Here is an 18,586-nt window from a genome sequence, read left to right on the forward strand (position 1 = left end):
TCTACCTTTCTTAAAAACTACAAAGAGTCACTCATTGGCCCCATTACTAAGGTCACCAACACATCTATTGGTCAGGGGGTGTTTCCAAGGGTATGGAAGTCGGCCATAATAACGGCCATCTTTAAATCAGGCGACCCTGCTGACGTGAGTAACTACAGGCCCATTAGTATACTACCTGTGGTGTCAAAGGTTGTTGAAAAGTGTGTAGCAGAGCAACTGATTGCCCACCTCAACAACAGCCCCTTCACATTACACTCCATGCAGTTTGGCTTCAGAGCGAAACACTCCACAGAAACGGCCAACTGCTTTCTTCTGGAAAATGTGAAGTCCAAGATGGACAAAGGGGGCGTTGTTGGGGCTGTGTTTCTGGACCTAAGGAAGGCTTTTGATACTGTTAACCATGAGATTCTCATCACAAAATTGTCCAAGTTCAACTTTTCCCCCGATGCCTTGAGATGGATGAAATCACACCTTGAAGGCAGAACTCAGTGTGTCAGAGTGAGCAATGAGCTGTCGCCCACTCTTAGCTATGATGTGGGCGTGCCCCAAGGGTCAATACTGGGGCCCCTCCTGTTCAGCCTGTACATTAATGATCTGCCTTCTGTCTGTACTGGGTCTGAAGTTCAAATGTATGCAGATGATACAGTGATATATGTGCATACAAAGAGCAAACAACAAGCTGCACAAGAACTCACTACTGTAATGGTCCAGGTTACAAAGTGGTTCAGTGACTCGTGTTTGCATCTCAATGTGAAAAAAACTGTTTGCATGTTCTTCACAAAGAGGGCAACAGATGCTACTGAGCCAGATGTCTATGTGTCAGGGGAGAATCTCCAGGTGGTATCTGATTTTAAGTACCTTGGCATCATACTTGATTCCAACCTCTCTTTTAAAAAGTATGTGAAAAAGGTAATTCAAATAATCAAATTCAACCTAGCTAATTTCCGATTTATACGAAATTGTTTGACTACAGAGGTAGCAAAACTGTACTTCAAATCTATGATACTCCCCCACTTAACATACTGCTTGACTAGTTGGGCCCAAGCTTGCTGTACAACAGTAAGACCTATTCAGTCTGTCTACAAACAGGCTCTCAAAGTGCTTGATAGGAAGCCCAATAGCCATCATCACTGTCACATCCTCAGAAAGCATGAGCTCCTGAGTTGGGAAAATCTTGTGCAATACACCGATGCATGTCTTGTATTCAAGATTCTAAATGGCTTGGCTCCCCCTCCACTCAGTATTTTTGTTAAACAGAAAACCCAAACATATGGCAGCAGATCCACAAGGTCTGCCATGAGAGGTGACTGTATAGTTCCCCTAAGGAAAAGCACCTTTAGTAAATCCGCTTTTTCTGTGAGAGCTTCCCATGTCTGGAATACACTGCCATCAGACACACATAACTGCACCACATATCACACTTTCACAAAATGCTTGAAGACATGGCTAAAGGTCAATCAGATTTGTGAACATGGTCCCTAGCTGTGTGTTGCCGCTTTCCATGTCTGTTGTCTGTAACTTGTGAGGTGTGGAAACACTTCGTTGCTTTTATGAATTTTGTCTTGCTGCTTTTTGTTCTATGTTGCTCTGTCTGTGTGCTACGTCTTGCTTGTCCTATGTTGCTATGTCTTGCTTGTTCTATGTTGCTATTGTCTATATTGTAATTGTTTTTAATAACCTGCCCAGGGACTGCGGTTGAAAATTAGCCGGCTGGCTAAAACCGGCACTTTTACTGAAACGTTGATTAATGTGCACTGTCCCTGTAAAAATAAAATAAACTCAAACTCAAACATGCTGTGTTCTCAAACAATCCAGCACTCCAGTGATGTCAAAATAAAATTATTTTATATGACAGATATGAAAATATATCTAAACAATACCACTACAACCTCCCAAGGTTCCCATCAATATCTAATTTCGCCTTGTGCAACATTGACTCAGCAAAAGCCAGTGGTGCTTGAGTAAATCAAGGGATAAAGATTTGTGTTGGTTACCATAGCAACTGAAATACCATAATCTTCTAGAGCATCTGCAGACTTCTCCAGCTGTTCAATGAAGAGACCTATGGTTGGATTGACTTGTAATCAAAAAGAAAAAGAAATGGAATTATAAACTGTGGGGTTAGAATAGTAAACAATTGTGTTAAATACATTATTCAACTGCACTACAAAAGGCAAACATACTGTAATGAAACAAGGAAATAGCACGAGGTAACTAGCGAGCAGTGAACCCAATGACAAATGCCCTAACCAATAACCACAACAACAATTATGATATAATCCCCATGGGGAAGGTAGTATGGCAATTATTAACTAGGGTCATTACAATACAATTTAGTATTTTATTAACCCATACCTAGGTAGGCTCAGAGTGAGTTAACCCTATTAGAGCAGTGGCTAGCGAGTTTGCCTGCAGGCTGAGAAACCCTGGTTTGAGACACGCAAGTGTGTTGCACTATCGTCGTTCGTTACATACTAAATCCCTCCTCGCGTGCGCCTCTCCGAGGGCCTCAAGGGTCCCATCCAACTCCTGACACCAATTTAGCAAATGGTGCTAGTGCAACGCCCCTTGCAAGTCTTGAACCCGGGCCTTCCAGACACTTTGGGGAGATTAATGTCCCTACCTGAGCAAGGGTCGTGAACTGCAATTGTTAGAGTATTCAGTGCAATATGTCCACCAGCAAGTCTACAGGGCATCTTGGGGGCTCATATTTTTCTCACCTGTTAATGTCACTTACCTTGTTTTCCAAAGTATATAAAATACATCTTTCCTGATTGCATTTTCTCGAAAAAATGGTCAGCTGTGTGTTCAATGAGTTTTGAGGCATTTCCAGTGGTGCACTGCTCACTTTTCGAGCAGAGCAAAAGTATGACGACACATATGAACCATGCCATGGTCGATGAAGGCTCGAACCTAACAGATCAATTGAACCGACACAATCTAGTAGAAATGAATGGAATTAAGTTACATTCTACGATGCAAGCTGTCTATGTCTGTTATGGCATAACGCCTTGGCTCCGCTATTCAGCTAACGTTACCTAGCTAAAGTAGCCAGACAAGGGCCATTTAAATTCCATGACCACGATATGGGCACTCTTAATACATTGCAGAAGCATTTTATATAACTAGCTTTTAGACAACTTACACGACCTGGTAACGAGCAGTTTTTTTCACTTGCTTTTTGTGAAATTATGTAGCTAAACTACCCAAGTGAAAGAGGGATTCTAGAACATTTTTGCTGTTTCATCTTCCTGTGTCCCACCTAACTAGCCAATCAGAGTGATGGATTTTTAAAAGCAGTTGACAGCCAATCCAAAATTAAGAGACCTGCGCCTTCAGAGCTGACATCATTGCAAGCCAATCACAAAGAAGGATTCTGGAGGCTGGGTACCATACTGACCAATGTTGAAATAGTGGGTGGAGAGAAAACTCTACAAGGTGATATGGACTGAAAATGGACACCATTGTGGTTCTATTGCGAGGCATTTCAGTGATTTCAACGCAATGTGTGATGGAAAGGGAGCCAAGATGGCGTTGATTGATAGCTAGTTCAAGGCTGCAGCTTATTGGTCAGTAGGCGGGCTCTAAACTGCAGCTTCACTCAGCTGATCTCTCCCTACTTCACGTCCCCTTTTTTTCCGGAGTTGTTTTTTTGCACAGATGAGCTGCTTTGCAGAGACTGGAGGGTTTTCTTGTTTGTCTGTTTTATAGCTATAGCTGTTAAGTCATCCGTTCTGTCGCTAACCCTCGGATTTATGTCGGTAGGTGGTTAGTTAGTTAGTGTAGTTTTATTTTTGAGTGGACATTAAAAAAATTATACCAAATTCGTGGAAAATACATCAAAAACTGGATCTTCTACTATTTTAGAATAAAACATTAGATATGCTTATTTAAGTCGTTGTTGTTACACTTATCCGTTCGCTATGTTGTTGAAAGAAAACCAGGTCAGCCTAAGTGTTTTCACGTCTGTAACGGACTCAAGTGATGAACCGATTCGAGCTGCGGTTCCTCCGTCTGTGGAGCTCGGACTCACCATTGTGTATACCATCCTATATTCGCTACTTTTTGTGTTTGTTTACTTGCAACTTTGGCTCATTTTGCGTTATGGACACAAGCGCTTCAGCTACCAGAGTGTCTTTCTTTTTCTCTGTTTGCTGTGGTCAGCGCTAAGGACTACATTATTTTCATTCTACTTCAAGAACGTTGTCCAAGCAAACCAGTTGCAGCCTTTGCCTTACTGGCTGTTGTACTGTTTTCCAGTATGCCTCCAATTTTTCACTCTGTGTCTTCTCAATCTTTATTTTGCACAGGTAAGTGCATGTTGATACATTTTCTGATGTTGCAAAGTCATGTTTTTCATGTACACACAATCAGACGTCTGTCATACGTCATCTTTATTATAGGCCTATCAACTAAACATGTTTATCATATTTTTTTGTACATGTAATTTATCATGCTAAATTTATGAGTAAAGAGTATGTCTCCAGACAATATGCCTATAGGGCCATTTCCATGTAAAAGGACCCATGAGCACCAACATGTAAAGTTCACAGGCGCACGACAAATTGGGTGTCAAATGAAAGCTGAGTCTGTATTTTTGAGAAATTAAGGCAAATATAAATTTTTCAACTGTTTTCCATCCCAAAAAAATACAAATAAGAAACGGTTTTGAATTCTTGTCAGACAGATTGAAAAGGGGTCTTGTATTTTTTTTTTTTTTTTTTTTTTTTTTAGATATTAGAAATACATCAAAACACAATAATGTGGAAGTAAAGACCCCAGCCAACTAATATCAACATATATTTAGTTTAGGGGGGGAAATTCTGCCTTTTAAGAAACATTGCCCTGTGCCTTTAAATTCCGTTACCAAAAACACACATATCTTGAAGATATTGTCTCATTTATCTCCCTCGTGAGGAGGGAGGATAATGAAAGTTCACAGAAGTAAAACGTAAAGGTAGAACTATGAATCAGTTCGAGTGTTTTTACTAATATCGACTTTGTTATTAATTATTAAGTGATTAAAATCGGTAACACAATTTCCGAAAAATTGCTAGCTACAATGGGAAATCATAGTAGTCACAAGCCACAGTTGGGTCATCTCCTTTCCACTGGCATAGTACTGTTATGTTCAGCTGATAACTGTTTTCTTTCTCTTTCTATCATCTGATGGTCAAAGCAAGAGTGTGAACAGTCTAGACAACCCCTCTCTCTAATTAATGCCACCTCTCCCGGATCTTACTAACACCTTTAAAAAATATATAAAAAATATTTCACCTTTGTTTAATTAACCAGGTAGGCCAGTTGAGAACAAGTTCTCATTTACAACTGCGACCTGGCCAAGATAAAGCAAAGCAGTGTGACAAAAACAACAACACAGAGTTACACATAAACAAACGTACAGTCAATAACACAATAGAAAAGAAAAATAGAAAATCTATGTACAGTGTGTGCAAATGTAGAAGAGTTAGGAGGTAGGCGCCTACCCATGAGCACCCTCTCTTTCCATTTACTGTAAGCAGCATCCTCACCCACTGAGCACCGCCCAACACCGGATGTCCATGCATTTTGAAAAGTAGTTGACATTTGGTCAGTCCGTCCTGGCCTTGATTCCAACATCCAAGGAATGTCTGGACCGGCCTTCATTTGGCCCAAACATAGATGTTCAGATTTGGTCTGAACCAAACATAGACGTCTATGTTTCACAAGTATGGACAGTACAGTAGAGTAGAGCGCAGTACAGCACATTAAAGAAAAGTATAGTTCAGTACTGTACCGTAAAGAAAAGTAGAATATAGTTCAGTACTGTAGTGTAGAATAGAGTGGAGTAGAGTTCAGTACAGTACACAGTAGAGTTGAGTATACTGTACTGTACTGAACTATACTTTACTTGACCTTCCTGTACTGAACTCTACTGTGCTTTACTCTACTCTACTGAGCTCTACTGTGCTGTACTTTTTTAGTGGTGGAGCTCATTAAAATAATAGTAAGTGTGTAGAATAATACCCAAATATGCAAAGGAGGATATTGCATATTTCTACCTTTGTCTACCTATTTAGGATACATCACTATCAACTGGAAAAAATAGTCTCAAAACTAAGCTATAGTCATTTACAGGAAAATCCAGTTCAAAAGAGTAGATCTCCTTTGCATACTAAAGCCAACCCTGGTATCATGACTATTCACCTGGTTCCCACAGCCTCAAAACCTATCTTGTTTGTCTAAATTTGACTCTTATCACATCTGAAAATATTTTGATGCTTGCTTCCAATCAGCTCTTCTTCACACTGTAGGCTACAGCAGTCACTCTCACGCACCCTTTCTCTTGTCTTTGTTCCACTGTGGACTGACTCACTGCGCACAGCAGCAACAACAACCCTCAAACCTGTAAGACAATCCCTACTGTGTCCCAGAGCAGTACTGGCAGCCTCTGTGTGGCATATGTCCATCGCTTGGAGAGGAGCAAAGAGAGGGGTGTGTGAATGTTTTTCTCTCCCCAAGTCTCAGCAAAGCGAAGCTTCTCTTGCTCGAGCGAAAGGCTGCAAGTGCACTGATACCGCCACAAGGTGGCATTTAAACACGGTAGCCAATCAGAAGCATAACATCACCCCTTTCTTTGTCCTGTACTATTCCAGTCACACAAAAAGGGGTTTGTAGGCAGCGAGCAGTATAGGAGTAAAGCGCTCTAGCACTCTGCCTCACATATAGCATAAATCATCTGAAGTCTCCAAATATCTGCCAAATCTGCCAAATATAGACCCTTTCTTGTGAAGATGGATAAGGATGGTCATAGTGTATTGGAGGGGTTGTTGTGTGAGGGAGATGGGGGGGTCGCACCTGGAAGCATCCCATTACCGTTGGCAGTGACCTTCATCATCTGTTCAATGTATGTTCGTCATGAGTTTATGAGGACAATCAGTGGAATATCCCTTGGTACCTGCTGTTGCAATTTTCAAATAACACATGCCCCAATTAGTTGATGATTTGTGTTTACAGTCCGTATGGTGCATCATGATGACAGTTCTGATTGAAATAGGTCATCTGTGGGTAACACTATAATATACCTAGGTAATTGTGGTAATCCAGTCAAGTTGGTGATTTGCTCATTTTTTTCTTTGTTCTGACATTAGGGCCGGGAAGATATCAGTATCGCCATACTCGTTGTTATCGCGACAAGGAAACAAAACACGAAGCATATTTAACTTCTTTAGGAAAACAGCCCCTAATGTTGGAAACACACTTCATTATGTTCTCATCCAGAGTCACAGTTATTTATTTTCCTGGTTTTAAAGGACCAAAGAGTTAGGTCTGCTTCGTGTTTTCATTTTTGCCATGGAAAAAATATTGCAGTACTGGTATCGTCACAGCCCTATCTGACATGGCATTCCATCAAGGGGAGGCTAGGTCTGGAGTTGTTGCCATAAGGTGTGTGTGTTTACTGTTTCACAGACAAGTCAGGTGTCAAGGCCTTTTTGTCCTCTTTTCCGATGACACAGCCATGCATGAGGTGTCATGTGCTTTTATATTCCCCTTGTAAAAGTCTACCTCTATCCATCCTCCCTCTCCCCCCTCTCCTCCTCCCCTCCCACCTCATCCCAGGAGATGGGGGCGAAGTGATAACCAATTCATTTGTCAGATTACACTTTCAGCAACTCTCCTGGTTGCGTGGCAGAAACACATTATGGCTTGCTGTGCCTTGAATACCAACTGTTTACATTAAACAACCATTCCCCGGTGCATGTGATCTGTGCAAATTGCTGTCTGGCCTAATGCATGCATTGCCGGAGCCCGGCTGGCTGCTGTGTGCTGTTACAGTTAAACTGACATGTGACTTATGCAACAGTGAAAAGAGCAGAGAGAAAAAGCGAGGGGGGGAGGCGAGAAAGAGACAGCAAAATGGTACCATCTTGACTAAAGACTCTTTGTCATCAAAAGGCGTGTCATTCTCTGCCCAAACTGGGAAATATTGATTCCAACTTTTAGGGGATTCACTCTATTTCAAACACCTGAGAATAAACAAGTGTGTAACAAGTCAGCTGGTGTGTCCTTGCAAAGATAATGAGTTCCGACTGGATATCGCTATGCAAGCCCTGACGATATAAATTATCTGAGAGCGGAAGATTGAAGAAAAACAGGAGACTACCCGAACTCCAACACAGACAAGTGGTCTCGTGAAGATTTCTGCACCACCATTGACTGATTGGAGCGGTGTTGAACGTAGTACTGTGTAGTAATGTTTAACTATCTAGGCCAGAGTTGGCACTATGACACAGTATTGGCAGCCAAAGCCCTATGAATTCTACAGACCTGGCTGTGGGATACGCTCCGGGGTGAAGTTTACCCTACATTTTAGGATCAGCTTTCCCTCCCCTAATCCAAATCTGGGGAAAATGCAAAACTGACCCAAGATCTGCGTATTGGTGCAACTTCACCCTACATACACAGTGGAAGTAGGTAACCAGACCAGTCCAACAGAGCTCTTATTCACCGGTATCGTTTGTTTCGTTTCGGAATACCAGGATTCAGGAATGTTGTTTTGTTTCTCCCCCTGGACTTGCCTGAATGTGGTTATCAATGAAATCAAGAAATTGTCCGTCCTTCGGTTTTTCTTCCGTCGTGATTGCAAATGAAAAGCATAGCCCATTGATTACAGTTTTTGAGGATGTGGATAGGATAGTTAGTCTAGCTACATCGGCCATATAGGTGCATGTCTCTGCTACCTCTGTGGTAGCCTCTGCTTATGCTCCTGAGAGTGGCATGAATGTGACTGCCCGGCCGCAGGTGTTGCACAAACGTTTGTGTAACATTACACCAGTCATTTACATGTGACCTGTGACTCAGACAGTATGGGCCATGTGTGGAGTGTCATCTGCATCTGACTCAACAACATTTCCACCATGAGTTTCCTGTTCCTCACAACCTAAATCTCCTTTCTTTCTTTCGAATGTCTATCTCTGTTGTTCTCTCTCCCAGTCTCGCTCTCGGTTTTTCGATCCGAGTCCCTCTGTTGTTTTCTCCCTCCCAGTCTCTATCTATTTCTCTTGCTCCCTCTTTTAGTCGCTCACTCTCTCTCTCTCTCATTTGCTCTTTCTCTCCCAGTGTCTCTATTTTTCTCTCTCTCCCCTCTGTGAGTGATGGAGAGAAGGCTGGGAACCGGGGCCTGTCTCTGTTTGTCTACCTCCGGTTGGACAAACAGGTTTTCTTCGTAGCAAGAGGACCATGCATTTAAAACAGAGGCCCTTCCAGGTCTCAGTGTTTTTGTCTGTCAGATTATCGTGTTCAAGTTCCAGTCAAATGGTTTTTACAGCCTGTCCACAAGTCATGAATGAAACTGGGTTAAGGCCAGTCGTGACGTTGTCAAAGCCAGCGCTAGACCCTGAGGACACAATAGAATCTTGCATTCCTCTGACTTGAAGTCATGACCCTGCATATCTTCACAATACTGAAGTCATATAACCTACGGTTCGATCTCTCCCATATAAACATCTGTCTGCTGAAATCTGCATCGTGTTCATTAGGGACAAAAATGTTATGAAACATAGTCAAATGGGGAGGTGCCTGAACTTCTCCAATAAGAACACTGCTTTTTTGTTTGTTTTTATTGCAAAGTGTTGTGTGACAGTGTGCGCTACTGAACACAACCCAGATGTATTAACCCAATGGGCTTCCTTTCCTATTGCATCAGTGCAATAGTATCCTTCCTTATGCTCAAAATACTTTTTTCTCATCTACTACTCTCAGCTTTAGCCCTCAACTGAAAGCTTCTAAAGTTTAGATGTGTTCCTCTGTGGCTTAATTAGTAGAGCATGGCGCTTGCAACTTCAGGATTGTGGGTTTGATTCCCGCTGGGGCCACTCATACAGAAAATGTATGCACGCATAACTGTAAGTCACTTTGGATAAAAGTGTCAGTTAAATGGCATATATTAATCGATAGTATTTATAAAGCTGTTACTACAATCATAATAACTTTTTTTTTAATAACATACGTTTTTGAGAAATCTGCGTAGACACATCTCCCAGATTTGATACCTCAGTATACATTGATCTTTACCTTAGAGTCAGTCCACTGTGATTGACTGAAGGATTACATTACATTAACCCTTTACACTCATGGAAATTGGCATATGTGGATAAGGCAAAATGTAAATGTTTCTAACAGAATAAATATAAAATGCATTTTGGAGATTATGGGGAAATTATTAGACCTAAGATTACTGTTGATTTTATGTGCATTTTACACTGTACTTATTGAAGCATTTTTCAAATAACAAAATCTGAAAAATACTCTGGATACATTCAGTAATATAAAGAAGAATATTCCTTGAATTTGTGGGGTAGTTGCAACGTAAGAAAAAAAACTATTACAAGGGTTTGAGTGAGAGGACTAACTGGTTTCTCCAAGTGGCTACACATCTCTCCAAACGGCACAGTTCCTACGTAATTTTAATGCACTTTATGACTCGAGGAAAGAAAGAACCTTCAAATATAAGGGCCTTTTTCTTTGTTGCTCTACTAGCTTTGCTGTTGAGGAACAGAAACAAGCACATTGTCGTTTTTTGGGGTTTGGAACACAGCTCTGTATCGCCACCATAACACAATTACTGTTGTTGTTTACTCAATGCAAAAACATTCCATTATAAGTCTTAATCTGGGTCAGGTGGGCAGAATTTGAACTATTGCCAACATGACTAGCTAAATTATAGAATACGATCTTTTTTTTAATGGTATTTTACAGATCTTACAGTGTTAGGCTTTCACAAGGCACTTAATTGAGTCATGAGGGCATTCGAGTGCGTGTTCCGCAACTAACTTTCTTCACAATACGGCTCATTCTGTTCAGGACAACCCGGGGTATGACGCATGTCATCCTACTGACTGTACATCATTCATAGCGATCATAAATGTTTCTACTATAAATGAAATGAGTTTACATTTTGAAATGTGAAATGCACATTTGTACGGGTTTGCTTGCATGACATCAAAGCGGTATTTATTATAATCCTCAACGTCTCATCTTTCAGAACACATCAACTCCTCTCGAATTTACTGCATTGCCCTCACTCAGATAGCAACAATGGGGATGGCGGCATCTTTTTGTTGCACTTGGTACACACATTTAGAATGGCTCAGTTGAAACCCATACAGCACGGTAAAGCGAACAGACTGAGCTCTGACATCATATATAGTATGTTACTGTACAGCCACTGCGTTCCAATTGAGGCACATTTCAATGACCAAATCTACCATTTTTAACCCGTGTACACGATGACAGGGGCTGTGAGTGTAAAGGGCTACGGGATGCTTCTGCAGTTCTGAATGGGTTGTTCATCCTCATAGAGAGGGAAAAGGTCAACAGGAAATGATGTGTTAAGCCCCTGTAAATCTGCCAGAGAACCACAGAGACAGCCAGGGATAAAAAGGGTAATTTAGTTGAAGAAGCCTATTTTTCTTTTAGCTGAGTCATCAGACGGACGCATTACCAAGTGGGCTGGGTCTGTGGGCTTTCTCACAGTAGTTATATAAAAGCTATGCCAAGACTCCCTGCCTAGTGACACAATAGAAGATAGGGCAAAGCTTGATAATTAGTTGAATATTTGAATCAGCTGTATAGTGCTAGGGCAAAAAACAAAATGTGCATCCCTTTGGGTCCCGAGAATCGAGTTTGGGAAACCCTGAGGAAGGCATTTTTCTGCCGAGGTGTAGGTAACTGTTTTGTGTTTGTATTACTATGCAGTATATACATTTTTATATAATATATTTTAAGCTTTTTACAGCTTTATCTCCCCAATTTTGTGATATCCAATTGGTAGTTACAGTCTTGTCCCATCGCTGCAACTCCCGTACAGACTCGGGCCAATTGTGCGTCGCCTCATGGGTCACCCGGTCGCGGCCGGCTGCAACACCGCCCGGGATCAAACCCGGATCTGTAGTGATGCCTCAAGCACTGCAGTGCCTTAGACTGCTGCGCCACCTGGGACGCCTTTTACTATGCAATATTGATCTAAGATTATTTTATCTCAGTAGATATGGGCCATTCTACAGAAGTGATGCTGTGATGCACATTTTTATCCTATTTTTCCCCCAAAAAAATCAGCACACATATCTTCCATCATATGTCAGGTAGACATAAATACTACTCACACACTTAGTTTGTGTTGCATATTTGAAATATTTACCTGAATTCCTTACCACCCCACTAAATTTGTCAATATCGAAACAACATAGTGAAAAAGTTGCAATAAAGGGAGAACCATGCACAGTAGTGATAATTTTGATGCCCAATGCAGCCATTTTTATCTCAATATCAAATAATTTCTGGGTAACAATTAAGTACCTTACTGATTGTTTTCAATCAAAATGGTGAAAAAGAAACAAATCATTTTTTGCTAGGTGCTTTTGATAGGTACTTAATTGAGAGAAAACAAATGCCTGCATTGGACATTCAAGATTGGTCAACTGGGTTGTCAGTGAATATTGTCTTCTTCAAATTGGATTGCCTATGGTTTATAAACCAAATACTAAGTTAATATTCAGTATCATGCCAAGACCAAGATTTATACCATGACATTGATCCCATGATCCAGACCCAGTGAGTTGAGACCATGACAAGTTAAAGACCGAATGTATGTGGTTGTAAGAAACTTAAGTAGAGTAAACTTGAGTAAGGTACAGTAGATCACAGTACAGTAGAGCACAGTAGGGTACAGTAGAGCACAGTAGAGTACATTACAGTAGAGTATAGCACATTATAGACATCTATGTTTTGGCCAAATATATCTCAATGTTTGGGCTCTTGGAGGGTTGGAGTGCTCCTGCTGGCTATGCATCTCAATATTCTAGACTTTTTCCTAAAGTGTGTACTTGTCCTCTACCCACATGGTGCTTCTCTGTAACTCAGTTGGTAGAGCATGGCGTAGGCACATTTAAAAGAAGAGATGGCTTCAATGGTGCTGCCTGTGCAGTCACAGATGCCATAATGGCACAAATACAAAGATGAGCTCTCTATGCTGTCAATTATTTTGTTTGTGATTGTTTTGTTTATTTTGTACTTCAAAGAATCCCTGTAGCTAGCATATGGCTGGCTATCTTCCATTTGGACAGATGTATACTGAACAAAAATATAAACGCAACATGCTACAATTTCAAAGATTTTACAAGTTACAGTTCATATAAGGAAATCAGTCAATTGAAATAAATGAATTAGGCCCTAATCTATGAATTCCAGTCTTTCCCCACAAAATGGTGGTTGGACGAACTACCAAATTCTCTAAAACGACATTGGAGGCAGATTATGGTAGAGAAATTAACATAAAATTATCTGGCAACAGCTCCCGTGGGCATTCCTGCAAGTCAGCATGCCAATTGCAGGCTCCCTCAAAACTTGAGGCATCTTTGGCATTGTGTTGTGTGACAAAACTGCACTTTTTACAGTGGCCTTTTGTTTTCTCCAGCACAAGGTGCACCTGTGTAATGATCATGCTGTTTAATCAACTTCTTGATATGTTAGACTTTCTGGTGTGTGGATTATCTTTGCAAAATACAAATCTTCACTAACAGGGATATAAACAAATGTGTGCAAGATTTGAGAGAAATATGGGGGGGGGGTTCTCATGAAAGATGGAACCAACACTTTACATGTTGCATTTATATTTTTGAGATAAAAATAAGCTTTTTTATTTCTGCTCATGAAAGATGCGACCAACACTTTACATGTTGCGTTTTTATTTATTTATTTCCCAGCAAACATATGTTTTAGTCCCAAGACCGTACTTCACATATTTCTTGAAATATTAGATCAGGGATGTGCAGCTGGCTTGGCACAGGCCACCCACTTTTGTATGCCCCGCAGATCAATTTCCACATTTATAATTGTTTTGGAGCTCAGTCGAGGTCTTAACTTAAAGTTGAGAGTTAGTGTAGTAGAATACTCAAGGTGCAATTTAGAAATTTGGTTGTGCTCAGCACTTTTTCTCTTGTCACTGACATTCACTCAATTAACCCATGTCAGGAATTATTTTTACATTGGTAAGTTAGTCTAGCCAGCTATCTAAACTAGAGGTCGACCGATTAATCGGAATGGCCGATTTTAATTAGGGCCGATTTCAAGTTTTGGACACCGATTTATTTTCTTTATTTTTTTACACCTTTATTTAATCTTTATTTAACTAGGCAAGTCAGTTAAGAACAAATTCTTATTTTCAATGACGGCCTAGGAACGGTGTGTTAACTTCCTCGTTCAGGGGCAGAACGACAGATTTTTACCTTGTCAGCTCGGGGGATTCAATCTTGCAACTTTACAGTTAACTAGTCCAACGCTCTAACCACCTGATTACATTGCACTCCACGAGGAGCCTGCCTGATACGCGAATGCAGTAGAAGCCAAGGTAAGTTGCTAGCTAGCATTAAACTTATCTTATAAAAAACAATCAATCAATCATAATCACTAGTTAACTACACATGGTTGATGATATTACTAGTTTATCTAGTGTGTCCTGCGTTGCATATAATCGATGCGGTACGTATCGTTGCTCCAATGTGTACCTAACCATAAACATCAATGCCTTTCTTAAAATCAATACACAGACGTATATATTTTTAAACCTGCATATTTAGCTAAAAGAAATCCAGGTTAGCAGGCAATATTAACCAGGTGAAATTGTGTCACTTCTCTTGCGTTCATTGCACGCAGAGTCAGTGTATATGCAACAGTTTGGGCCGCCTAATTTGCCAGAATTTTACGTAATTATGACATAACATTGAAGGTTGTGCAATGTAACAGGAATATTTAGACTTATGGATCCCACCCGTTAGATAAAATACAGAACGGTTCCGCATTTCACTGAAAGAATAAACGTCTTGTTTTCGAGATGATAGTTTCCGGATTCGACCATATTAATGACCTATGGCTCGTATTTCTGTGTGTTATTATGTTATAACTAAGTCTATGATTTGATAGAGCAGTCTGACTGAGCAGTGGTAGGCAGCAGCAGGCTCGTAAGCATTCATTCAAACAGCACTTTTGTGCGTTTTGCCAGAAGCTCTTCGCTGTGCTTCAAGCCTATCAACTCCCGAGATTAGCGTATCAACTCCCGAGAATAGCGTTTCAAACGTCACTCGCTCTGAGACTTGGAGTAGTTGTTCCCCTTGCTCTGCATGGGTAACGCTGCTTCGAGGGTGGCTGTTGTCGTTGTGTTCCTGGTTCGAGCCCAGGTAGGAGCGAGGAGAGGGATGGAAGCTATACTGTTACACTGGCAATACTAAAGTGCCTATAAGAACATCCAATAGTCAAAGGTATATGAAATACAAATGGTATAGAGAGAGATAGTCCTATAATTCCTATAATAACTACAACCTAAAACAACCTATCTTACCTGGGAATATTGAGGACTCGTGTTAAAAGGAACCACCAGCTTTCTCAAGTTCTGAGCAAGGAACTTAAACGTTAGCTTTCTTACATGGCACATATTGCACTTTTACTTTCTTCTCCAACACTTTGTTTTTGCATTATTTAAACCAAAATGTTTCATTATTTATTTGAGGCTAAATTGATTTTATTTATGTATTATATTAAGTTAAAATAAGTGTTCATTCAGTATTGTCGTAATTGTCATTATTACAAATAAATAAAATAAAAATCGCCCGATTAATCGGTATCGACTTTTTTGGTCCTCCAATAATCGGTATCGGCGTTGAAAAATCATAATCGGTCGACCTCTAATCTAAACATGTAGTAATCATGGTCAAATTATGACTGGGGGGTCCTACATTGATTTTGTTTGTCACTCTCACTCAGATATCATATTTAAAGCTGCAAATATTTCTTTCCACCCTATGTCAACATTTCTAAAATTGCAGGGCCGATTAAAATTATTTGCTCAAAACAACATTTCACCTAGTGCCCCCAAATGGCTAGGGCCAGCTCTGACTACATGTGTGGGTATGGATGTGGATACTCAGACCCACGAGCCACTGTGGCCCCTCATAATGAGTTCATATTTTTTATGGTGCTCACCCCCATCAAAGTTGCCCATCCCTGTATTAGATGTTCGGTAGTGACACAAATACATTCAAATTTACCAACTTGCTCATTCATTTTCTCCCAAATGTTTGCAGACATACTCACGATAAGGCCATGCTAAGACGAGGAGACAGGTGCAATTCCGTCGACTGGGGATATTTGTAGGATTGTGGTTTAAGGCACATTCATTCTACTGTCTTTCAATGTGTGTTTCGATAGTGACCTCAAAAAGGTGGGACAGCGTTCTTTAGAGAAAGTACTAATTAGATAAGTCAAATCAAATTTTATTGGTCACATACACATGGTTAGCAGATGTTATTGTGAGTGTAGAGAAATGCTTATGCTTCTAGATCCGACAGTGCAGCAATATCTAACGGGTAATATCTAACAATTCCACAACAAAACCTAATATCTGAAAAATTCCACAACAAAACCTAATACACACAATCTAGTAAAGGAATGGGATGAGAATATATAAGTATAAAATATATGAATGAGCAGTGACAGAGCGGCTAAGATGCAAAAGATAGTAAAGAATAGATAGTGAAGTACAGTATATACATATGAGATGAGTAAAGCGAGATATGTAAACATTCTTAAAGTGGCATTATTAAAATGACTAGTGTTCCATTTATTAAAGTGGCCAATGATATCAAGTATGTAGGTAGGCAGCCGCCTCTCTGTGCTAGTGGTGGCTGCTGTTTAACAATCTGATGGCCTTGAGATAGACGCTGTTTTTCAATCTCTGTCCCAGCTCTGATGCACCTGTACTGACCTCGCCTTCTGGATGGAAGCGGGGTGAACAGGTAGTGGCTCGGGTGGTTATTGTCCTTGATGTTCTTTTTTGCCTTCCTGTGACATCGCGTGTTGTCCTGGAGGGCAGGTAGTTTGCCCCCGGTGATGCGTTGTGCAGACAGCACCACCCTCTGAAGAGCCCTGTGGTTGTGGGCGGTGCAGTTGCCGTACAAGGCGGTGATACAGCACGACAGGATGCTCTCAATTGTACACCTGTAAAAGTTGGTGAGGGTTTTAGGTGACAAGCCACATTTTTTCAGCCTCCTGAGGTTGAAGAGGCGCTGTTGCGCCTTCTTCACCACACTGTCTGTGTGCGTGGACCATTTCAGTTTGTTGGTGATATGTACACCGAGGAACTTTAAACTTTCCACCTTTTCCACTGCTGTCCCGTCAATGTGGATAGGGGGGTGCTCCCTTTGCTGTTTCCTGAGTACTGTATCTTTCAATATATTATGCAACAGGTGGGTCTAATACTAGATTCTGATTGGTTAAAACCGCGTTCCAGACGGTGTCTATTCCACAAGTTACCACCGGCTAAGGCTATGACATTAAAATGCCTGTTCACTGTTCCATCTCACTGTGCAATCCACTGTCTCATTAGCCCAGCCAGGCAATTTATAAACGTGATCTCCACTGTAAAAAGCATCTAGACATTTGTATTAACCTTGCTGTCTGTCTGACATTTGCAACATTGTGTCAAACACTGATTCAACCACAAAGACCAGGGAGGATTTCCAATGCCCCTATTGGTAGAAGGATAAAAAAAGCAGATATTGAATATCCCTTTGAGCATGGTGGAGTTATTAATTACACTTTGGATGGTGTATCAATACACCCAGTCACTACAAAGATACAGGCATCCTTCCTAAATCAGTTGCCAGAGAGGAAGGAAACGGCTCAGGGATTTCACCATGATGCCAGTGGTGACTTTAAAACAGTTACAGAGTTTAATGGCTGTTTAATGGCTTTCCAGACAGATTACCAGGATGTGTACTCAGAGCATGCGCGGACAAACTGGCAAGTGTCATCACTGAAATGTTCAACGTCGACCGAGTCTGTAATACCTACACTACCGGTCAAAGGTTTTAGAACGCCTACTCATTCATTGGTTTTTCTATATTTTTACTATTTTCTACATTGTAGAATAATAGTGAAGACATCACAACTATGAAATAACACATATGGAATCATGTAGTAACCAAAAAAAAGTGTTAAACAAATCAAAATATATGTAATATTTGAGATTCTTCAAAATCCACCCTTTGCCTTGATGACTGCCAAGAATGTGCAAAGCTTTCTCTCAACCAGCTTCACCTGGAATGCTTTTCAAGCAGTCTTGAAGGAGTTCCCACATTTGCTGAGCAATGGTTGGCTGCTTTTCAATTTGGTTGAGGTTGGGGGATTGTGGAAGCCAGGTCATCTAATGCAGCACTCCATCACTCTCCTTCTTGATAAAATAGCACTTTCACAGCCTGGAGGTGTGTTGGGTTATTGTCCTGTTGACACAGCTGACATAACTTGTCATAACCTGTGATAATATAGTCATAACTGTCATTACACGACTATTTACACCTGTAGTGACATATATTGCGTTATTTTATGGATGGTTATGACACCTGGACAATGGCAATTTTAGCATGTACATTTTGGTGGGGCAAGCAACAACAAAAAAATTGGGGGATGCATGCCAGCAAAGCCACTACACAACACTAAGCAATACATTAATTGCACTATAACGGTGACAAACGGTGCCCACAAACCTTTAGGGTCT

At 40.8% G+C, this 18,586-nt stretch overlaps 2 protein-coding genes across 7 annotated transcripts in view; one reads left to right on the forward strand and one right to left on the reverse strand.

Annotated features, from left to right (window-relative positions):
- txndc16 (thioredoxin domain containing 16) overlaps positions 1 to 3,261 on the reverse strand; it is a 47,752-nt gene extending 44,491 nt beyond the window's left edge. For 3 of the 6 annotated variants that reach the window (XM_039009917.1, XM_039009920.1, XM_039009916.1), the window contains exon 1: positions 2,738 to 3,261. In XM_039009917.1, the coding sequence (XP_038865845.1) occupies positions 2,738 to 2,827 (90 nt within the window). In that variant the 5' untranslated portion in view covers positions 2,828 to 3,261. Of the gene's footprint in view, positions 1 to 1,994 lie in introns of all 6 variants that reach the window. The other 3 variants (XM_039009919.1, XM_039009921.1, XM_039009918.1) reach the window with 3 other exon arrangements.
- Positions 3,262 to 3,664: 403 nt separating this feature from the next.
- gpr137c (G protein-coupled receptor 137c) overlaps positions 3,665 to 18,586 on the forward strand; it is a 49,117-nt gene continuing 34,195 nt past the window's right edge. The window contains exon 1 of the mRNA XM_039009922.1: positions 3,665 to 4,310. Coding sequence (XP_038865850.1) covers positions 3,924 to 4,310 — 387 coding nt within the window. The 5' untranslated portion in view covers positions 3,665 to 3,923. The remainder of the gene's footprint in view (positions 4,311 to 18,586) is intronic.

The sequence above is a fragment of the Salvelinus namaycush genome, chromosome 15 (assembly GCF_016432855.1).
Source record: "Salvelinus namaycush isolate Seneca chromosome 15, SaNama_1.0, whole genome shotgun sequence".
In the NCBI taxonomy this organism is placed as follows: domain Eukaryota; kingdom Metazoa; phylum Chordata; class Actinopteri; order Salmoniformes; family Salmonidae; genus Salvelinus; species Salvelinus namaycush.